Source organism: Carcharhinus amblyrhynchos, chromosome 14 (assembly GCF_965287045.1).
Source record: "Carcharhinus amblyrhynchos chromosome 14, sCarAmb.v2.hapA, whole genome shotgun sequence".
Lineage (NCBI taxonomy): Eukaryota > Metazoa > Chordata > Chondrichthyes > Carcharhiniformes > Carcharhinidae > Carcharhinus > Carcharhinus amblyrhynchos.
The window spans coordinates 30,172,368-30,196,880 of record NC_137337.1 but is presented as its reverse complement, the minus strand read 5'-3'; the positions used below and the strand labels follow the sequence as shown (position 1 = coordinate 30,196,880).

General features: G+C 42.2%; 1 protein-coding gene and 1 non-coding gene across 2 annotated transcripts in view; both read right to left on the bottom strand.

Annotated features, from left to right (window-relative positions):
- Window positions 1-22,199, bottom strand: part of znf839 (zinc finger protein 839) — a 39,789-nt gene extending 17,590 nt beyond the window's left edge. The window contains exons 1-4 of the mRNA XM_080202535.1: window positions 20,910-22,199; window positions 10,837-11,772; window positions 4,955-5,083; window positions 3,929-4,021 (exon numbers count right to left, since the gene is read on the bottom strand). Coding sequence (XP_080058661.1) covers window positions 3,929-4,021; window positions 4,955-5,083; window positions 10,837-11,772; window positions 20,910-21,983 — 2,232 coding nt within the window. The 5' untranslated portion in view covers window positions 21,984-22,199. The remainder of the gene's footprint in view (window positions 1-3,928; window positions 4,022-4,954; window positions 5,084-10,836; window positions 11,773-20,909) is intronic.
- A 705-nt stretch (window positions 22,200-22,904) lies between these two features.
- trnak-cuu (transfer RNA lysine (anticodon CUU)) lies at window positions 22,905-22,977 on the bottom strand. The gene has a single exon. It is a non-coding gene; the product is annotated as a tRNA-Lys (tRNA).
- Window positions 22,978-24,513: the final 1,536 nt, after the last annotated feature.

Genomic DNA, 24,513 nt, shown 5'->3' with positions numbered 1-24,513 from the left:
GCATTCAAACAACCGCACAACCTCAAACAGACCATTGTCCACAGCAAACTACCCAACCTTCAGGAGAACAGTGACCATGACACCACACAACCCTGCCACAGCAATCTCTGCAAGATGTGCCAGATCATCAACACAGATGCCATCATCTCAAGTGACAACACTATCCAGAGATACACGGTACATACGCTTGCAACTTGGCTAACGTTGTCTATCTGATATGCTGCAGGAAAGGACGTCCCGAGGCATGGTACATCGGGGAGACCACGCAGACACTACGACAATGGATGAATAAACACCGCTCAACAATCATCAGGCAAGAGTGTTCTCTTCCTGTTGGGGAACATTTCAGCGGTCATGGGCATTCGACCTCTGATTTTTGGATAAGTGTTCTCCATGACACACGACAATGCAGAGTCACTGAGCGGAGACTAATAGCCAAGTTCCGCACACGAGGACGCCTCAACCGAGATCTTGGGTTCACGTCACACTATCTGTAAACCCCATGACTTGCCTGGGCTTGCAAAATCTCTCGAAGTGTCCCAGCTGGAGACAATACACATCTCTAACTTGTGCTTAACACTCTCTACAGTCACATTGTCTGTACCTTTAAGACTTGATTACCTGTAAAGATTTGCATTCCAATCATTATTTTGTAAATTGAGTTTGTGTCTTTATATGCCGTGTTTGTGAATAGAACTCTCACTCACCTGATGAAGGGGCAGCGCTCCAAAAGCTAGTGGCTTGTGCTACCAAATAAACTTGTTGGACTTAAAACTTGGTGTTGTGAGACTTCTTGCTGTGGTTACCCCAGTCCAACGGCAGCATCTCCACATCATCATTAATTTTGCAACAGGCCAGAATTCTTGATTCCTGATCCACAAAGTTTTTTCATTACTAAAGCAAAACCTTGAGAGGTTTGTGAAAACTTTAAAATGGCAATCTTTCATAATGGGCTCCTAGAATCAAAGCATATTGTTACTGTTAGGGTGGTAACACTTGTAACTAGAAAGTCTAGCCATGCTCATTCACATTGTACTCTCTCTTTTTGACCAAAGCAATCTGCCAATGTGGGAAATATAGATCAATCTATATCTGGAAAGGGAAAGACTAGTTAATGTTTTGTCTTTAAGCATTCATTAGAGCAAATAATTTACAACTAAAGCATTTTTTATAGATGATCATAGAATCATAGAAACCCTACAACACAGAAAGAGGCCACTGGGCTCATCGAGTCTGCATCGACCATAATCCCACCCAAGCCCTACCCCCATATCCCTACATATTTACCCGCTAATCCCTCTAACCCACACATCTCAGGACACTAAGGAGCAATTTTTTAGCATGGCAAATCGACCTAACCTGCACATCTTTGGACTGTGGGAGGAAACCGAAGCACCCGGAGGAAACCCACACAGACACGAGGAGAATGTGCAAACTCCACAGACAGTGACCCAAGCAGGGAATTGAACCCAGGTCCTTGAAGCTGCGAAGCAGCAATGCTAACCACTGTGCTGCCACGCCACCATGATAACCGATCTCGTGTAATCCTAGTATTTGTTTCCACTGCATCTATCCAAAAGGCACGTGAAGCTTCTGTATCATTCAGAAATCAAAGTCAGTGGGCACAAACCTGTCAATATTAAAACATTCCTGCTCAAAATTCTTTTTTTTTTGAGTTGAAGGAGTATGATAGGAGGAATGAGGACGTACTACAGAACAATCATGCAACAACGTGGCTTGCACCTAGAGGGACCAATAAACTGGGGGAAATTCAACTAAAAGGAAAGAAATTTAAGTAATTCAAAAATTAACAATCGGACAATTTTTGTATGAGGATAGGTTTGCATTCCAAACTAAGGTAAAAAAAAAATACGTTTACATTTTAACCAAAAGAAAGGTCCACATTATCTCTCCGCTTTTAGCGATTTTTTTTCAAGGGAAAGGGGAGAGAAGCAGTTAGGAAAAAAATTAGAACTCCTCGCCTTAATTAGGTCCAACATGTTGAGTACAACACCACAGGGTAGCAACTTTCATGAAATCATCACAACTGATATACTGCTAACAATTCTCATCAAGGATTCTGTTTCGGTCACCATTATTTACAGTTTGCAATGGATTGCAAAGACTTGCAAAATGGTGGATTTATGAGTAAGTTTGCAAATTGAGGGAGGTTACATGGACACATATACACGTGCAAGCTTGAAGTTTTTAAATAAAAAATGGATCATTGCTTAGGAGTCCTCCAGAGGCTGGTAAATTTGTGATATTGTGCAGTATTTTAATTTGTTAGTGGAACCAGGAAGGAATGCATCTTTAAGCAACCAGGAAAACCTTCAGACATTCAAGTTTAACAAGTAGATGTTATCCTTTCTAAAACAGCATAACATATCTGTTAAAGTTTCCCAAGCTTTACATGTTATCGTATTCATAAAGTTGGATGAATAAAATATAATCAACCGAAAAATTAGCACAGATTTTGTGGTCATAAGGATGGCAAACTGTCAATGTTGGCATCATTATTCCACTGAAATTGACAGCTCATGAGCAGGATAATTGTGGAAACGCAAAGTTGCTATCTAATTCAACAATTTTCCAGTGAACACGCAGTTGAGGCTTCAGTGTACAAACCCCGAATAACGAATTGATGAAAACTTCATTTTTTAAAAAAAAACATAGCGGGGGCAATTCTCTCATTCCAATTATCTGGCGAGTCAGGCCTGGAGATTCGCACATGCGCCAATTCGCAGGATTCGTGCGTGTGTTCCTGACGCACGCGCATCTTCCAACGATGGCAATCTGGAGCGGTCAGAGCCATACAGGAAACTGGTGGGTTTCAAAGTGCTGAAAGAGTGTGAAAGTGAATGTGTTTCTGCCCCATTTTTCCATCAAGAGATAGACACCCCCATGGCCTGATCACAGCCTCCACAAGCATTCCCGGGCCAGCCCCCTCCTTCCCTTTCCCATCTGGGAGTGCCCATCCACTCCCCATGGGAGGAGACCACCCCTCTGGTCCACCTCCATTGCTGGCCTCCTTCCAGCCCTGATTGCAAGTCATTTTAATGTGATTATCTGGCCAGGACTGAATTCTCCGGGTCTGATAGCACCTCCTACCTCATCAATACAAATTCACTTTGGCGGGCTCACTTTTGGGAAACTAGCAGGAGACGCCGCTGGAATAAAAGGGGGAACAATCTGGGTGCTGCAGGGGGGTCAGGCAGCAGAGGGATAGTGCCCCCTTGGCATGGACACCCTGACAGTATCAGTCTGTGCCCCAGGCACTGCCCAAGGGACAAAATGCCCATGCCCAGGGGACACCTTGGCACTGCCTACCAGGCATGGTGCAGTGCCAAAGGATCCCACTGCCATTCTGCAGACAGGATCAACCAGGGCTGGAAGGAGGCCAGCAGGTGGTCTCCTCCCATGGGGAGTGGATTGGCTGGAGCTTAGGGTACTCCCAGATGGGAAAAGGAAGGGGGGGTTGGCCCGGGAATGCTTGTGGAGGCCGCAATCGAGCCATGGGGGTGGGGGGTCTGTCTACTGATGGACAAATGGGGCAGAAACACATTCACTTTCACACTCTTTTGGCACTTTGAATTCTTTTGATAAGTCTCCCCCCCCACCACGTGAAAACCACATTGATTTAAGAGAATTTTGAATAAATTGGAAGTCAGTAATAAAATGTACAAAATAACTTGTCTCAATTATACTGGAAAAACAACCTATGAAGCTGTCTGCACCAGTTGAGTGCTCTGGGAAATTATTTTAGGTTTGGTAGTTAAAAGTGTATTCTGATAATTTTGTTTTTGAAATTATTTGGAACTGAACTTAAATATTTATTGCTTAGTTACATGAAACATAACTATCTATCCTGTAATAATGTTCAAAACACAGCTACCCACACATTTACTTCAAGGATAATATGGCTTACCTTCATCAGCAGAAATTCCCAAAGAGTAATGACTTTTGTTAGCCTGGGGAGAGCCAATTCCATCAGTTCCTCATCATCACACTGTTTCAGGAGCTAGTTAAAATATAATTTTAATTATCATGCTGTCAAAAGATATGATATTCTGTACCCTGCAATTAAACTGTGAGTGGCACATCACCATAATTGAATTAAAATATTAAGGCCCCAAAGTCACTTAAATTAGCTAATGCAGATCGAAATTTCATGATTTGAAATAAAAACAGAAAAAGCTGAAAATATGCAGCAAGTCTAGTAGCATCTACGGAAATAAAAACAGCAAACATTTCAGGCAAATGACCTTCCGTTAGATCTTCAATGACCTCATTGCTTGAATATTAAAAAGTTCTTGATCCACTCAAACAATTCTGACCTTTAAAGCTGTAACAAGCTTTTGAACTAAAAAGAGTGCTGCAATTTCAACATCTCCACATCATATTTCTCCACATCACCTTTCCTCACTCTTCTATTTCTCTCACTCTTCCTCTGATATCCCTTCCCACAATCTTCTTCTCCCAAAGCTTCCCTACCTCTACCTTCCAAAGTTGCGAGCTCTACCACCTAAAAGAACAAGGGCAGCAGATGCATGGGAACACCACTATCTGCAATTTCTCCTAAGTCACATACCATTCGGACTTGGAAATATAATTACCGTTCTTTCAATATCACTGGGTCAAAATCCAGGAACCTTCCTCCCTAACAGCAGTGTGGGTGTACCTATGACACATGGACTGCAGCAGTTCAAGACTGCAGCTCATCACCATGTACTCAAGAGCAATTACGAATGGACAATAAATACTGAACTAGCCAGCAACTCATCAGTTGAAAGAATAAAAAACTGAGAAGCATTTAAGAGGTGTGCATTACATTGAAGGTTCATTAAATATTTTAGTACATTTTAAAATAACATGTCAAATAAATTTTAGATCCTATCTAGTTTTAAAGTCTACACCTAAATTTATCTAAACCACATGTACCAAAACCTAATACCTCTTTTAATCTTGCTTTCTTCTTCAGGACTTGCTCTTGATGGTAAGTGTTATGGTGTTTTGGAGGTCGGCCACGTCGTACAGTTCGCCGGCGTCCAGGGAAATGTCGTGCTACTGTAACCTTCTCTGTCTGCAAGAAAAATAAACTTGCATATTTTACTTTATTTTGGGGAATTCCAAGTAATCTTCCAACATGGGCATGGCTAATACCCAATTCTGAATAAAATGTTGTACTGTTATAGGGTATGAAGGCAAAGAGATAAAGATGAATAGTGGAATGGTTTGCCAATTGAGTGCTGTATTTAGTTAAGTAACCATACTGATTAGTAAATATATTCTAATTAGCCCAAACCCAAAAGCAGAATACACAAAGACTATCCTAAGAGTCCCATATATAGAATTTGTTGCACAAGAAAGTAACCAACACAACACTCATACCTATAAACATTTAATCCTGCTCATAAAATTTACCACTCTCTCAAAAACCAATCTTTGACATAAATCTCAAATATGGTAAATTACATTCAAAAATGTAATGGGGCAAGGAAGAACAATATAGCCAAGTTGTAAAATTGACAGCCCACAATAAAACTATAATGAGAAATAAAACAAAAGTAGACAAACTGCATAATGGGCTCACTGTATATTTTAAATTGTCACTGCATATATTGAACGGGCACAAAAAAAAGCAAACACAGACAAAAGGAGCAATTGTATTTTTATGTTGAATGTAAGCCAATCACAGTCAGTTTTGTTTCAGATTTGAAGATTATTTGGTCAGGCTTTTACATTACTATATATCAATATCCAATAACACTTGCATTTGTGACAATTTTACTGCAGCAAATAGCCCAAGGCATTTCATAGAAGCGTGAGAAGAAAAATTAAGAAAATATTTTTAGGATGGGTGACCAACAGCTTGGTCAAATAGCTAAATTTTAAAGAGGATCCAAAAGAACAAGGAGGAAAGGATTACAGAGAATGGGGCTATAAGCACAGGTGCCTATCAATGTCCCTGCTAAATTGAATGACTTCCCACTAGCCTGCAAGTAATGCAGGTCTTGTACCACCCAAGAAAATGTAACAGTACTATGCTGAAAAATCTTTTTTTCCGTAGAATCCCTACAGTGCAGGAAGCCGCCATTTGGCCCATTGAGTCTGCACCGAACACAATCCCACCCAGGCCCTATCCCATAACCTCACACATTTACCCTACTGGTCCCTTAAAACTAAAAGGCAATTTAGCATGGTCAATCCACCTAACCTGCACATCTTCAGACTATGGGAGGAAACGCCACACAAACAAACAGTGACCAGAGGCTGGAAGTGAACCAGGGTGCCTGGTACTGAGAGGCAGCGGTGCTAACCACTGCATCACCCTTTTTTAAAGCAACATGTAAATTTTAACAGCAACATTAGTGACAGTGAAGGATGGAGAGGAATGTAGAAGAACAGAGAATTCAGCTAGGGATACCTCTTAAATTAAAACAAAGATCAGTGTTTCAAGTTTGAGTTATTAGGGGATCAACTTAGGTGATCATGCACATGAGAGTTGACTGGGTAACTCCTGCTGCAGGATAGGATACAGAGTTTTGGGTCAGCTGAAGTTTACAGAATATAGAATGGGTGGGAAGTCAGCCAGAAGCACATCAAAACAGTTAAATCTGGAAGCAGTAATCACATAGATGAGGATTTCAATGAAATATAGGCTAAGACACAGTAGAAGCAAGCCACGTAACAAAGCTGAAAGCAGATGGTCTCCATGATAGGAAGAACTTAAGGTATAATTGTAGGCTGAGATTGAAACAATCTGTTTAACTCCAAGAGTGGACAGGGTAGATGGAATCAGTGGCAAGAAACTGAAATTTGTAGTAGGGTTGATACAATAGTTTCAGTATTACCATGTGCAGTTTGGAAATATGCCTCCTCAAGACAATGAGGATGTCAGATAATGGTGGAGAAATAGACTGATTTTGTTAGCTTGTTTGATCCAATGCCCATGAATGATGTAGCCAAGGAAGATGCAGCAAAAAAATATATATCTGTTGGTGGGAAGGGAAGTTGCTGGCAGGGAGACTCTAGCCACGATTATATAAATAACTGAAACAAGCAAGAGTAGTCACTCTAACTTGGACACCGAGGACAGGCAGTTGGTATCATTGCTGAGAGCCCACAAAGGACTAATGCACATCACTACAGAGGACGTCATTTGCAATCGAGACGACTGAATCACAGAACTGTTACAGCACACAGGAGGTGGCCATTCGTCCCATCATGTCTGCACTAGCTTATTAAATGGACAATTCACCTAGTACCATTCCCCCACATTCTCTCCATAAATCTGCACGTACTCTTTCTTTATTTATAGCAATCAAATTCCCTCTCTAATGCATCGATCACACTGTCAGGCAATGTATTCCAGATCTTAACCTTTCACTGTGTGGAAAATGTTTTCTCGTGTCTCCATTGTTTCTTCTGTGCCCTCTTATTCCTTTCGCGAGTGGAAACAATTTTTCTGTCTCCTCTGTCAAGACCCCTCCTGATTTTGAATACCTCAATCAAATCTCCTCTCTGCCTTCTCTTTTCCAAGAAAAACAGTTAACTTCTCCAATCTTTGTAACTCCCTGGAACCATTCTTGTGAATCTTTTCTGCACTCTCTCCAGTGTCTTCACGTCCTTCCTAAAGTGCTGCACCCAAAAAAGAATGCAACATTCCAGCTGAGGTGGAATAAGTGTCCTATCCAAGTTCAACATAGTCTCATTGATGTTATACGTTATGCCCCTATTAATAAAGCCTAAGATACTGTGTGTTGTATTAGCTGCGGTCTCAACCAGTCCTGTTCATTTTCAATGACTCATGCACATATGCATCCAGGTCACTCTGCTCCTGCATCTCATTTAGAGTTGTATCCTTTAATTTCTCTACACATTCTTCTAACCAAAATGAATCACTTCACATTTCTCCACATTGAACTTCATATGTCACTTGTCTGCCCGTTCCACCAACTTGTCTATGTCCTTTTGACATTCTACACTGCTCTCCTCCCCAGGTTTTATATCACAAGTAAATTTTGAACTTGTGCCCTGTACACCAAGGTCTAGGTCATTAGCACACATCAAGATCAAAGGTCCCAACAATGACTCCTGTGGGACTTCACTGTAAACCTTCCTCCAGTGCAGAAAACATCTATTAATCACTATTCTGTTTCTGATCACTCAGCCAGACAGGATTAGGGTCATTTCAGCACTGTGGCAAGGGTAGAAACTGAATTTGAGAGAAAGAAACATACAGTTGTGGTAATCACAGGCACTTTGTGAGGTGACAATGTCACGAATCTTTTAAGAAAGGGAGAATATTAACAATGCTGGGACACAGGCAAAAGGTGGACATGAGCAAGTGGATGAGCAGATAAACAACTGAAAAATTGCTGAAAACTGAGAATCAGGGAAGCTAATTGGGAGCTCAAAAGTACAATTTTAAATTACTTGGAGAAAAAGAGTTTGAGCCAAGTATTGAGCGTATTTGATTCATGCTGCACAGATAGTTATTGTACATTTTCACTTCAAAACCTCCTAAGTTGCCAGAAACAAATCAAAGCAATGACTGCTGGTATTTCAAAAGCTGGGGTGTAAATACAAACATTCACTAATGCAACTGGAAACATACCACAGATACTGTTGCTGTCAGAAATTAATCTTTTACTACATACCATTATTTCTCTCTGTAAAATTCAAAGTAATAGCAATAGAAGAATATTTAAACTTTAAACCCAATAACCACACTGCAGTAGAAACCAAAGTACTTGCAGCGATTGCAAATGGAAAAATCAAATTGAATGTCAGTGGAGCTCATCCTATATTATCTCTTGAGCTGGTGGGTTATAAATTCTGCTATCACACAAATTACTCTGCCATCTTTGGAATATCAAACAGATTTCAAACTGCAATTGTTTATCCTGGCCTTTTGGCTAAGATCAACTGTAGTATTGATGTGCTGTGCTTGGTTGAAGTCATTAGGTTACATTTTAGCTTCATTTGAAGCAATTTTTAAAAGCTGCATTTTGGTCTTTTGGCTAAGATGCAAATGAGATCAAGTCTTGGAGGAGGAACTATGCCTACTCCAATCAGCTTGGATCATGTAGATTAAGCCCAAGACAGTCAACAGCTTGGATCGGGAATGTCTCAACTTGTTGAGACTCTGAGTTGGACTTGATTGGATTGAATTGAATAAATAAAAAAAAGTTTCTAACAAGGACTGCTTTAACTAAGTAGCAGAGATCCCTTTTAAATCTTAGTCTTTGGTTAGTGCCAATTGCAATTGGTTTTCTTTTCTTCCCTTTGTTTTTCAGGCCATCCACTGGACCTTGGCAGAGACCAATTACAGATTATTCTGTCTCTGTGGTCAGTGACAATGGATAGAAATTGGTCCCTTTTATGTTACAGCTACAAGAAGTTTCAGACCTTAGATGCAACATATGAAACTTACAGAACCAGAAATAAAATGTGTCCTTCCTGAATACTAGAGATGGTGCAACCTTTTAAAGCATAATTTTACCACAGAATTACCATAACAGTATTTTTGGATCTCCTCCAGTACAAATGTTTATAATGATTCTGAAGGGTTAACTACCTTTGCCACCAGCACCTTTAAAAAAAAACAGCAATATCTTGACAAGCTACAAGGGCCTCAGCCACAAGAGTAACAAATACTGAGCAAACATCATAGAACCAAAAATGTGACACTGTTTTAGACCATATAGGAGCAGAATTATGGTTTCATGGTCCAATTAGACCATTTGGCCTATCGAGTCTGCTCCGCCACTCGATTATGGCTGATATGCTTCTCAGCCCCATTCCCTTACCAATCAAGAACTATCCACCTCTGTCTTAAATACACCAAATGACCTAGCCTCTGCAGTCTTCTGTGGCAATTAACTCCACAGATTCACCTCCCTCTGGCTGAAGTATTCTTCCTCATCCTGGTTCCAACAGGTCATCCCTTTACTGAGGCTGTGGCCTCATATCCTAGTCTCCCCCACTAATGGAAACATCTTCGCCATGTCTATCCAGACCTTTCAGTATTCTGTAAATTTCACTGGAGGTCCTCCCTCATCCTTCTAATCTCCAGCAAGTACAGACCCTGGGTCCTGAAATGCTCCTCATATGTCAAACCTTTCATTTCCAGGATCATTGTTGTGAACGTCCTGTGGACCCTCTTCAAGGCCAGCACATCCTTCCTTAGATATGCGGCCCAAAATTGCTCACAATATTCCAAAGGTGGTTTGACCTGAGTCTAATAAAAACTCAGCAGTAATCCACCAGAATTTAGATTCAAAAATCGCTGAACAGATTTGGGCAATAATTGACACAAACTGAATTTAAAGGGGAAAAAGCACCAGTAAATACAGTTTTTTCTTAATTATGATTTGAATGAATCACTGCACTACTATTTTTAACAGTATGTACCTTCCATAATGAATTCCACTTCCTAGTTAGTGATAACAGTTTAGAATATTAATGCTTACTGTCAGTATTGCACAATTTTGTACTTAAACTGACCAGGACGGTCCCAAGTTAGGTCACTAATCAGTGCAGAGATAGATATTCCACTGGCCTCAGAGGCCTAATGTAAAGATGGATTGTTGAAAAGAAAGTGAATCTTGTGGCAAACAGGTGTAGGGGGTGGGAAGCAGAAGGATAATCATAAAGCAAAGAACCAATCTGCTACGATGCTCTTCCCGCACATCAAGTTTAGACTCACCCTAAACAAACGGTCACTCGAGCAAGTACCCAGGATACTGCCGGTAACCCCGTAACCACATTCGAACACAACTTCACCTTCAGAATAAAGAGATCATTTGAATGCAGTGTTTTGTTACATACCTGTTGGAAGTCTTGGGAAGATGGGGCTGTGCTCCCCACCATTACAGATGTAGTGTCAGTATTTATAGGTGAGATCACTACTTCAGGAGCTACTTTGCCATTTCTATCACCTGCCCCTCCACTGTCCCCTATAACTGCATTGCCATTGGATTTGTTTACAGAAGTTCTCTGTTCCTCAGAGACAGAAGCCAGCTGTCCATGAGATGGGTTGAGTCTATAATGTCGAGCTAATCCCCCCCTCCCTATATAGGATTTTTCACAAGTGTCACATTTAAACTTTTTGGGTTTGAAAGAGCAAGGCATTGATAGGCTTGAATCATCCACTTTTGTTTCCACCTCTTCTTCTTCAAAACTGTAATCGGAATAATCATCCGAGTCCGACTGATGGCCCTCTGCCAAATCTTCAGTTTTTATAAACTTGTAATCTTTTACTTTGTATTTTGGTGGTCGTGATATTCGGCCAGATCGAGTTTTAACCTTCACAGGTTTTTTCTCCTTTGATTTATCACTGGGTTCATGCTTCTTGGTATGATTGGAGGAGACTGAATTTACTACAGCTGTTGTAATAGCAGGTATACTGCTAGTTACAGTATTAGTCAAAATGCCAGATTGTCCACTGATGTTCACTCCAGGAATTACACGAATGGAGTTTACGGGTGCAAGTGGAGGAGGCTGGCGCTGAACAAGTAGCTGAATTGGAGGTTCAGAAGAGCTGTGCAAAATATATTGTTGTGGCCCAGATGTTGAAATTGGTTGTATTCTAATGATTTGAGGTCCAGAAATATTAACTCCCCCTGAAACATTGGTTCTTTGGTTAGCCAGCTGACCAGATGCTGCTATTTTGGGCTGCACTACTGCTAGAGGCGGCATAGGTCTGTCTTTTTCCTCCTGCGACTGTACTGTCTGTATATGAACTTGGACAGTTTCTAGTTGATGCTGTAAAAAAAAGAGAGAACTTATAGTATTCAATGACTTAAAAGTTTACAACTACAGCATGATTATTCAGAGAGTAGCTGGGCAATAAAGACCAGAAAGTTCCAGTGCTGAATGAGATATTTATGCCAGCGTGCAACAAAAACTTGTATTTATATTGTACTTTCAAAATAATAAACCTTCAAATATTTAGTTCATAATTCGTATGATTGAGAATATAGTTTTGAGTTTTAGGAAGTAGAGTTTTAACTGTAGAGTAACAGGGGAAAACGTAGCTTAAAACTGGTAAACACCTCAGGTGAATACAACTCAAGCAATTTACAGATTGGGGTACGATGACTTAGGAGGTTTTCGGCTAGAAAGGCAAGATCATAAAACAGCAAGCAGGCTTACTCAGCTAAAGAACTGGAGACATGATGCCTGCAAACATTTAAATAAAGACAGTCCATAGAGATCCAAAGAGCAGTCCAACAGAATAAATTTTAGACAAGGGATACTTAAACCTAAATGTGAAGGATATTCCAGAGAATGCCATATCATGAAGATGGGTAAAGCATCGGGAAATTCTCTTGTTTCAGCTTATCTTGGTGTTTGTAGAGGGAGTTTGTTAATTGCAACTTGGATTTTGAGTGGTACAGCTCACTCAGAGCTGGCCAAAGCAAATGATGGCTTTTTCTCTGCCTAACTTAACTATCTTCATCATTTATGTGGAATGCAGGTTGGGCGTAATCAGATTTGATTTCATGACAGAAAAACAGGAAGATTGCCTAGTTTGATGCTTGTGAAAAAATTTACTGTAGTCCTGACAGAACTTTGTGGCAAAAGACAGCAATGACCTCAGATTCCTTTATTTGCAAAATGGAAATCAGCATATCATTTAGTAGGTAATTTCACTTTATACAAAAATCAAAATAATTTCAAATTCACCTGAACGGTATATAACTCAATCCACACAATTATACTGCTGTCAAGAATGATTAAAAGGGTGAGGATGGGGAGAAGTAAAACACATGCCGGGAAATTAAGATAATCAAAAGTGGTATTAAAAATAAAATGTAACAACTAGATTAAAAAAAAATCAAATTTCAGAAAATGTACAGCTTGAGTTACATTCTCATATATTACAACGTAAGAAAAGCTACAGTAGTCAAGTTTCAAAAATCAACTTAAAATTAACTTTTGAGTTCACTACACAAATGCTCAACCTCAATTTGTCAAATAAAGTTAAAAGCAGAGCAGTATTTCCATTCTCCCAACATAGCTACAAAGTTACAGGTGCATAATTAATCTCAGGTTCAGCAGCAAAGATTATGCTACTCACCTGAAGGGAGACAAAAACAAAACAATTAATTCCAAGTTTTAAAAAACAAATTTTTGGCCATGTGTGAGGTTCTTGAACTTTTTAAATTAGGGAGAGTAATTTTGATCAAGTTTTCTAAAAATGTCCAGGAGTATTATGCAATACGAAATTAAAAACACAGCAAATTCCATGCTCAATTTACTGCTAATTTCAGCTTGGTTGGTTCCAAGATTCTCTAACTGCCCATCATAAATAAACAGGCATACAAACACGAACAGTAAAAAAATGCAATTTGATGAATGGAAGAAAGTTAGTGCAGAATCAAATACATTGCTATAGTTTGTTACAAGGTTCCAAAGTTTTCAAAACTGACTTTGATTGTTATCTAATGATGTGTGTAGAGCAATGTCATGTGAGCACTTCCACTGTATTAACATGACTCTACAGTAGTTTAAAGTTGACTTTCTACATACCAAGGATCTGAACCCATAAAAATCTTGATCCCAAGTCCAGAAAACAAAAACCCGTTTCAGTTAGATCCACTTCTGAAGTGGGTAAACCAGAATAAGTATGGTCAAGCAGCATTATATTGGCAAACCAGTGAATGAAAGTTACAACTAATACTGAAAGAGTCATCCTTTAGCACCTTAAGGCAATTACTCTTGCTGGGTAAGAAAGTACACTTTCTCAAAAAAACTGATAAAAATATTTCTTACACATGGTTCAATCGTTATGTTATACAAACATGTTGCTTTTCAGATGAATTTTCAAAAAATTACACTAGAGTGACCCTTCCTGTGACCTCCGGCATATTTTTCACAATACTGCTCATTGCAAGTCACTACAAACGTTCTGATAAATGTGAAACTTCAAACAAGATCAACTTCAAATTCTAAGTAAGCAGCCTGCTAAGAGTGCTGAAATAAGTATTTACTAAATGAAATTTCAAGTCCATAATGAATATAAAAATGCATTCATACAACAGTATGACGTAAAGTAGCTTTATCTGTCGATGGCAATAAGTTGTAATGTAAATTTAAGTGATTGCAGGACTGAAACTATGTGTATATGCTTAAACACAGACGGGATTCTCTGATCTTGCCTGTGGCGGGACCCACTGTGAAAATCTGGCATTGCAGCCAAAACTCCATTCACTTTCAGTGGCACCAGAAAATCCCAGCCACAAATGAGGAAGGAAAATTTTAGCTCCAGTGTATAATATTCCAGCAGTGCAGGTTACGATCTCAGGAACCAATTTCACATTACTACAAATTCTTATCATGGGTGCAAAAAGAAATAGCAGTGCACTTACAATACAATGTGATAAAATGTAATTATTTCAGTGTGTATATGTTGCGTACACCCTTTTGTCAGAACAAAATAACCTGTCCAACCAATCAAAACTGCTGCTACTGATCCCTTGGAAGATTGAGATGACTTTACAAACATTCACAAAATGAACAACTCTGGTGCAAAGTTCATCACAATGACTTAACTTTTTTTATTCGTTCACAGAACAGGGGTAACATTGACTAGAGCAGCATTTATTGCCTATCCCTAATTGACCTCAAGAACCGGCAATGAGCCACCTTCTTGAAATGCTGTACGTATATCCAGAGCTGATGGGAAGCACAAACACAAAAGGGTGGAGCAAAATTGTAAGCCTAGGAGGGATTGCTACGTTCTACTCTGGACTCAGGTGGGCCATGACTTTAAATTTTGACATGTTTCACAGTACAGTCTAATCTAGAACTTATAGCTATAGCAGCTTTAATGTAATTTTGTTTGATAATGCAATCTCACATGAGCATTGTAAAACAAAATGTGGCAGAGGCACAAAGGAGCTATAAGTCAGATGACCAAAAGCTTGTTCAGATGTAGGTTTTAAGCAGTTTCTTAAAGAAGACAAGAGATATTGAGAGGTAGGAAGCACAGGGAAGAAATTTCAGCAACTGAAGGCACAGTCACCAATTGTGGAGCAAATAAAACAAGAAGATGATCAAGAGGTGACAATTAGAACACATATCTCAAAGAGTCATTGGGATAGAGGAGACTAGAGATAGCGAAAGGCAAGACCGTGGTGGGAATTGAAAACAAAGATGAGTATTTTAAAGTCAAAATGTTGCTTGACCTAGGGCCAATTTAGATGATGAGCATTGGTGTAATACTTGGATGGGACTTGAGGCAAGTTAAGAGATGGGCAGCAGAGTTTTGGATGGCCTCAGGTTTATGGAGGATATAATTTGAGAGACCAGCCAGGAGTACATTGAAATAGTCAAATCTAAAGTTAACAAAAACGTGATGAGGGTTTCAGCAGATGAGGTAAGACAGAAAGGCGAAAATAGGCAGTCTTATTGATGGCACCAATGAGGTGGTAAGTTCATACCAGAGTCAACACCAAGATTGCCAACAGCCTGGCTTAACTTCAGACTATTGCCAGGGAGATGGAAGGAGTCAGTAGCTTGGATATAGAGTTTGGAGCATTGTCTGAAAACAATGGCTTTAGTTTTCCTATTGTATATTTGGAAGCAATTTCTGTTTATCCAGTACCGGATGCAAGATTGCCAGTCCGTTTGTTCAGCAACAATGGAAGAGTCTAGGTAGATGGTGGTGGGGTATAGCTGGGTGTCATCCACATACTTATGAAAATGAATAATGTTTTCTGAGGGGCAGCACATAAGAGAGCCAAGGATAATTCCTGGGGGCCCAACAATGGAACTGTGAGAGCAAGAAAAGCCATTGCAAGTGATTCTCTGGCTACAGTTAAACAGTAAGAACGAAACTAGATGAGAGCAATCCCACTCAGCTGGACAATGAAGAGGTACTGGAGGAGGATGGTGTGGTCAACTGTGTCAAAGACTGCAGACAGTTCAAAGAGGGAAAGTTAAGCTTCGTCACAGTCAAAGTCATCAATAATATCCTATCATAGCTGTTCTGTAACAGGATGTGGAGATGCTGACGTTGGATGGGGTAAGCACAGTAAGGAGTCTCACAACACCAGGTATACTGTAGCAACGACAGAAACCTGATTGGAGGAATTTATACATGGAATTCCAGCAAAGATGACAATGGATTCAGATGGCAACAATACATTCAAGGACTTGAAAGAAAAGTGAAGTTGGAGATGCACTCGTAGTTTGTAAGAAGCTGAGGTCAAAGGCTTGATTTTTTGAGGAGAGGGGATGACAGCAGATTTAAAGTAGAGAGAGCACCATGAACAATTTGGATTAATGTGGGTGAGCAAGGTGGTCAGCCTATTAATGGGAATACAATCGAGGGGGCAGGTGGGACTCATCAACAAGGTGAAGTTCAGAGAGAGTATGAAGGAAGATAGGAAATAAATTAAAGAGGAATTAAGAACAGCTTTAGAGGAAGTCTGACCAGATAGTTTAGCAGAAGGGAGAAATATGCCAAAGACATTCTTTGTGGCTGTATCACAGCTTGGTATGGCTCCTGATCTGCCCAAGACCACAAGAAACTACAACGCGTCGTGAACAAAGCCCAGTCCATCACTCAAACCAGCCTCCCATCATTGACACCGTCCATACTTCCAGTTGCCTCAGAGAAGCAACCAGCATAATCAAGAACCTCATGCACCCTGGAAATACTCTCTTCTGCCTTCTTCCGTCAGGAAAAAGATACAAAAGTCTGAGATCACGTACCAACAGACTCAAAAAAACAGCTTCTTCCCTGCTGCCATCAGACATTTAAATGGTCTTACCTTTCGTTAAGTTGATCTGTCTACACCTAGCTATGACTGCTCTCTCCCCTTGCCTTTTCCAAGTACAGTATACTGTGTAGCATGCAAAAAAACAATACTTTTCATTGTATACTAATACACGTGACAATAATAAATCAAATCACTTTTCAGAAGGCGTTTGACAAGGTACCTCACAAGAGGTTATTGCAGAAGGTCAGGGGACATGGAGTTGGGGGTAGGGTGTTAGCGTGGATAGAGGATTGGTTGTCAAATAGGAGGCAGAGAGTGGGGGTCAATGGGTGCTATTCGGATTGGTGGATGGTGACTAGTGGAGTGCCCCAGGGGTCGGTGCTGGGGTCTCAGCTATTTACCATTTATATAGATGATCTGGAGGAGGGAACCGAGTATAGGGTGTTGAAATTTGCTGATGACACCAAGATTGGTGGAACGGCAAATTGTGCGGAGGGTGTGGAGAGTCTACAGAAGGATCGAGATAGGCTGGGCGAATGGGCCAGGAAATGGCAAATGGAATTTAATGTTGGCAAGTGCGAGGTGGTCCACTTTGGTAGGAAGAATGGTAGGAAGGATTATTACTTACGTGGCGAAGAACTGCAGCAGGCGACGGTGCAGGGGGACCTTGGGGTCCTTGTGCATGAGTCGCAAAAACCCAGCTTGCAGGTGCAGGCTAATGGGATGCTGGCCTTCATAGCGAGGGGGATTGAATATAAAAGTAGGGAGGTCTTGCTGTGGCTGTATAGGGCACTGGTGAGGCCGCAGCTGGAGTACTGTGTGCAGTTTTGGGCGCCGTACTTACGCAAGGATATTTTGGCCTTGGCGGGAGTGCAGAGGAGGTTTACTAGGCTGATGCCGGAGTTGAGGGGGTTGAGCTATGAGGAGAGGCTGAATAAACTAGGCTTGTACTCGTTAGAGTTTAGAAGAATGAGGGGAGATCTCATTGAGACATATAAGATGATGAATGGGACGGATAGGATAGAGGTGGAGAGACTCTTCCCGCTCAGAAAGGATAGTAGGACTAGGGGGCACAGCCTCAAGATAAAGGGGGGGCGGTTTAGAACAGAGTTGAGGAGGAACTTCTTCACTCAAAGGGTGGTGAATCTCTGGAATTCTCTGCCCGTTGAAGTGGTGGAGGCTACCTCGCTAAATATTTTTAAGACGTGGGTTGATGGGTTTTTGATAAGAGAGGAGATTAAGGGTTATGGGGAGAGGGCGGGAATGTGGAACTGAGCCACGACAGATCCGCCATGATCTTATTGAATGGCGGGACAGGCTCGAAGGGCTAGATGGCCTACTCCTGCTCCTATTTCTTATGTTCTTAACTATTAGAAACTATATACAAAGGGACAATATAGGTCCAAGTTAGGAGTGGTCTCCATGTTTGCCTCTACACACAGCTCTGTCCAACATTGTACTGACCCTAGGTGTAGGTCATGTGGTCTCTTATATCACCGTGTGGACAGTACTGTACTCAGTCCCATGTCAACCCTTTATGTGCCTGATCCTCCTACTACAACTTCCTTCCTTGCCATTTCCCTGTTTCTTTTCCAATCCTTGTTGTTAAGGTGATAGACTGTTGGTCTTGTTGTTCACCAAGGTCCCAGATGTAATGTTGCCCATACCACCCGATTATCAGCTCACACTTCCAGTAACACACAGAACAAAGAATTGTCAAACTGAAGATTGCAGGGAAAAGTCTAAGCAACTGGTCATGCCACGAGATGCCCATCTCCATCCAACCCAACTCTGCACCATGGGATTAGGGTGACTATCTAAACTGTAGAACCAGAGCAGGCGTTGGCTGGAGAAGCTGAGCTGAAATGCACACTAGAAACTTTACTATTGATATATACAAAGCAATATTGATTTTGCACAGAAGTTAAGGTTACAGTATGGGTCTTGCATCAGAATCTCACTTGGTCCTATTTCTTATGTTCTTATGTCTCAATTTTAGTGACAACGAAATCCACTAGCTTTTTGCACTTAATGTTGGAGATGAAGGTAGAGTGAACAGAGATTTGATAAGATGGCTTGCACAATAGAACAGAAACCAGGATTATCTTTGCAGCCCAGGATGACTCCAGAATAGAGAGCTGTTTTAGCCGGCCAGCTCCAGCAGTGATAGCTAACCCAGTTAATCTCCCATACGCTTTCAACTCCTCATCCTTAAGGATGTAGGAATGAAGGCTACACCAGGGAACAGATAGGATGAGTGAGAATAATGGTTGATTGAGCAAATTCAGTAGTTTCACAAGTGCTGTGACGAACTTACAGGGTTAAGAGCCACAAGCCTAATCAGTTGAATTTTCAAAAGTACATTTGTAAGCGAATTCAGAAATACAGAATAACATAAGAAATAGCAGCATTTACCCCCTCACGACTGCTCCAACATTCAATAAGCTAGAAACATAGAAAATAGAGTAGGCCATTCAGCCCTTTAAATCTATTCTGCCAGTAATTTTGCGATCATGGCTGATCATCCAATTAAGTGAGCTGCTCCACTTCCGCCACATCTGTTGAACCCTTTCACCCCAAGAGCTATTTCAAACTCATTGTTGAAAACAATGTTTTGGCCTCAACTGCTTTCTGAGGTAGAGAACTCCACAAATTGACCACTTTCTGGAGGAAGGAATTTCTCCACAACACTGTCCTAAATGGTTTACCCTATACCCTCAGACTGTGATCCCTGGTTCTGAACTCAGCCACCATCAGGAAAATCCTTCCTGCATCTATCCTGTCTAGTCCTGGTAGAATTTTATATGTTTATGAGATGCCCACTCATTCTTCTAAACTCAAGTGAATATAATCCTAACCAACTCAATCTCTCCCCATATGTCTGTCTCACCAGTCTGATAAACCTTCGCTGAACTCCCTCCATAGCGAGCACATCCTTCCTCAGACGAGATCAAAACTGCATGCAATACTTCATCAAGGCCCTGTACAACAGCAGCAAGATATCCCTGCTTCTGTACTCCAATTGTCTCACTGTGAATGCCAATATATCACTTGCCTTCTTCATCACTTGTTACACCTGCATGCCTACTTTCACAGGTTGGTGTACGAGAACACTCAGCTCTTGTTGCATATTCCCCTCTCTCAATTTATAGCCACATGCAATAATTTGCCTTCCTGTTTCTGCTAACAAAATGGATACCCTCACATTTATCCACATTATACTGCATCTATCATGCATTTTCCCACACACCCAGCTTGTCCAAATCCCATGGAAGCATCTCTTCATCCACCTCACAACTTACCCTCCTACCCAGCTTTGTCTCATCTGCAAATCTGCAGATATTACATTTAGTTTTCTCATCTGAATCACTGATATAAATTGGATCAGTGCTGGGAACCCAGCTATGCACATGCGGTACCCACTTGTCACTGCCTGCCACTTGGAAAAGGACCCATTTATTTCTACTGTTTCTGTCTGCCAAATAATTTTATATCCATCTCAATACATTACCACCAACCCCAAACACTTTTAACATTTCATGGCTGACCTGAAGATTGTAGCCTTAACTCTATTTTTCCATTTGATCAAGAAACTACTTCAGCCATCGATATATAAATGACCCAGCCACCACTGTTCTCTCGGGAGGAGAATCTCAAAAGATTAATATCCTTAAGATAAAAAAATTCTCATCTCAGTTTTGAACTGAGTTAAACTTCCAACGAGTATAGACCCAAACTGAAATAAAAACAGAAAAGGTTAGAAACAGTCTGGTACTATCTGTTTTGAGTCTGTATAACTTTTCCTCAGATACGATAAGACATGTTTTTCTTGTTTCTCTCTTCACAGATGCTGTCAGACCTGCTGAATTTTAGTTATTTCAATTTCTAGCTTTTTTTTAGCACATTTTGTTTAGGCTCAGTCTTTTCACCAGTTCCTCTTAAGGCAATTCCTTCAGCTGAACTTTCCCCAACTGCTTTCAATAAAAGTATATCTCACTTTAAGTAAAGGAGACCAAAACTGTACACACTACTGAAGACACAATCTCATCAATGCTGTGCACAATTGTAGCAAACTTCCCTAGCTTTATATTCTACGTACAATAAACGCTATTTTCACCTATTATGTGTGTTCTTTTCAAGAAATAGTTAAAGTACCTAAAATACCAGTACCTGCGATGAGGGTGTTACCCGCAACGGGGCCATCTTCTGCTGTGCAATGCTTTGTTGTAGATTTTGCTGAAGTACTGCCTGCTGAGCTGCATTTTGCAATTGTCGTGTTGCATTGTGAATGATTGTCAACGGCTGAGTAAAGACGGCCTGCTGCTGCGAAACTGCCGTTAGAATCTTAGGCTGACTGGGTCGGTTCACTGGAGAGGACTGGGTGGAAATGTTTATTTGCTGAACTTGAGCCGTGTTGCATGAATCAATCCTTTGGACAACCTGGCTGGGATGAACACTCGCATGTACCTGCTGCATCAGAGCATTACACTCAGGCACTTGTAACATATGTTGATCGGTGGCGAGCACTCGAGTTTCTGGGGGAACACATGATGCCAAGTTACTTTTCTGCAGAATTTGATTTTCAGTAGGCTCGGAGTTCAATTGCACGACATTGGTTTTGCTGAATTGCGTCGCGTGTTGCTGAGACTTGGCAACATGGGCAATGACTTGTTGTAGTTCATCTGTCAGACCCACATGCTGCACAAACTGAGCAGGTTGTTGCTGCTGATGGCTACCAAACATTTGAGCCGCTTCGCTTTCAGTTACTTCCACCAGACCCTGTTGCTTTGCTAACTGCTCGACCAGTTGTTGCTGTTCCTCCGGGGTCAGCCCCGTGCCCTCCACGAAAGTGCCATCGGGCTGCACATAAATAATGGTGCTGGGGGTGGACTCGATGGAGATGCTTTCCAGCTCCGCCGCCGCCACGGTGAAGTCAGCCGCGCTCACCGCCGCGGTGCCGCCAGCCGGAGAGGCCCCCGTCAGCGAATTCATGATGCCGTTAGCTGCCAGGAGACTGTGCCCGTCACCGGGTAAAGTGCTGACCGCCCGAGTGGGCGCTTCCCCCACCACCACCTGCACAATCCCCTCCGGCAGCACTTGGCACGACTGGGTCTCGAACTGCTTGCAGGGCAGCTTGGCGCAGCCAGCCTCGGCCGCAGGGCCCCGCTGCCCTGAGCTGCCATGGGGCAGTTGGGGAGCAGCCGCCTCCTGTGTTGCCAGCCTGCGCTCCTCCTCGTCCGCCATGTTGGCGGCCCTGTGCTCAGGCAGAGGGAGTCGGGAACGCCAGCGCTAATTTCTCGATCGAGCTTTTTTTCGCCCCAGAGCCGGTGCCGAGTGCGAAACCGGAGAAGACAAGCCCCGCGCGGCGACCGAAACCGAAAAAATCGGCAAAAGCGGCGCGGAAAAGATTAATCGCCTTCCACAAAAAAACCGTCGTTATGTGGACGTCACGGGCGTCGCCACAACATGGCGGAGTGCGGGGCTACGGGAGCCAGGCAGGCGCAAAAAGGACGCAACAGCTGACGACGGGGTTTCGCGTCTGCTTGAGGAGAGGGGAGGGGGGCGGGGCGAGGAAGTCTGTGGGGAGCGACGGAGACGGGAGTGTGAGAGAGAAGGTGGGGCGTGAGGGGGAGAGGCGGGGCGTGAGGGGGAGAGGCGGGGCGTGAGAGGGAAGAACCGCGTGGGGAGGGGCGGGGAAGAGGGACGGGGAGGAGGGGGCGGAGAAGCGGGAATGAGGGTGGGGAGGGAAAGGTGGGGCGCGAGGGGAGGGCGAAAGCGGCGAGAGCTCCGAGATGTGGAGCAGCCGGTTTGTGGGTAATGTCGCTGCGGTCGTTTGTCTCACCAACAGCGCAAGTGCTGGATCAACCTCAACAACCTTTGATGGGGACAGAATCCGAATTAGCAGCGTTCGGAGTCCCAGTGTCCACCTTCAGGAGGTTCTTAAACATTAAACCATATCGCCATATCAACTTTAAAATAAGGTGCAATCTGACGCTGGGGGGGAAAAAACTCATCTATCAGGAGAGAAATAAATTAAAGAATTTTTTTGAAAAAATATGATTATGAAAGAATAAAATTGCCCCGTAAAAAAAAATTTGCTTCAGTCTGAACTTTGAAATTTAATATAAAAATTAAATTAATGGAACGTTTGAGAAAAACGTCAACCGCCCAACGTGGGGCTCGAACCCACGACCCTGAGATTAAGAGTCTCATGCTCTACCGACTGAGCTAGCCGGGCGCTGAAAACTTGTAAGCATAATCTGTCCCATAGCAGCAAACATGCCCTAGTGGTCATTACTATGTAAGCTATTAATGATTTAGAATATAGAAAGATTACGGGAAAATTAATGCTGGCCTTTTTTCCCCCAGAAAGTAGAAATTTGCTGATGTTCGATATCCCAGTTCAGTCCAGACGAAACTCATGCCATAATTCCCTCGTTTTCTCAGAGGCTGGAATGCCACTCTGTATCAATTTGCAACATTTATTATTTCCTCTCTGTGCAGTTTGGCTTTACTGAACATGTGAACTGATGCACTTGAATAATTAACCCTGGCAAAGGTTTCATGCTATTTGAAAACCAAACTGAAATCTAATCAAAGATAGAGTCAATAAATAATTTGTAATATAGATTGTGACACCCCCCCAGGACTACAGACAAGGTCCTTACAATCTGTCCTTTACAACGAGAAAAGTAGATTATACGAATTCTATATTGACATTTTAGTTTTGCACCAAAAGTTATGCAAGTACTTGTTTATTTATTACTTGTGAATTAATTTGAACATAAGAACATAAGAAATAGGAGCAGGAGTAGGCCATCCGGCCCTTCGAGCCTGCCCCGCCATTCAATAAGATCATGGCTGATCTGTCATGTCTCAGTTCCACATTCCCGCCATCTCCCCATAACCCTTAATCCCCTCGCTTATCAAAAACCCATCAACCCGCGTCTTAAAAATATTTAGCAAGGCAGCCTCCACCACTTCAACGGGCAGAGAATTCCAGAGATTCACCACCCTTTGAGTGAAGAAGTTCCTCCTCAACTCCGTTCTAAACCGCCCCCCCTTTATCTTGAGGCTGTGCCCCCCTAGTCCTACTGTCCTTTCTGAGCGGGAAGAGCCTCTCCACCTCTATCCTATCCATCCCATTCATCATCTTATACGTCTCAATGAGATCTCCCCTCATTCTTCTAAACTCTAACGAGTACAAGCCTAGTTTATTCAGCCTCTCCTCATAGCTCAACCCGCTCAACTCTGGTATCAGCCTAGTAAACCTCCTCTGCACTCCCTCCAAGGCCAAAATATCCTTGCGTAAGTGTGGCGACCAAAACTGCACACAGTACTCCAGCTGCGGCCTCACCAATGCCCTATACAGCTGCAGCAAGACCTCCCTACTTTTATATTCAATCCCCCTCGCTATGAAGGCCAGCATCCCATTCGCCTTCCTGACCACCTGCTGCACCTGCAGGCTGGGTTTTTGCGACTCATGCACAAGGACCCCGAGGTCCCTCTGCACCGTCGCCTGCTGCAGTTTTTCGCCCAGTAAATAATAGTCCTTCCGACCATTATTCGTACCAAAGTGGACCACCTCGCACTTGCCAACATTAAATTCCATTTGCCAGTTCCTGGCCCATTCGCCCAGCCTATCTAGATCCTTCTGCAGACTCTCCACACCCTCCGCGCAATTTGCCGTTCCCCCAATCTTGGTGTCATCAGCAAATTTCGACACCATACACTCGGTTCCCTCCTCCAGGTCATCTATATAAATGGTAAATAG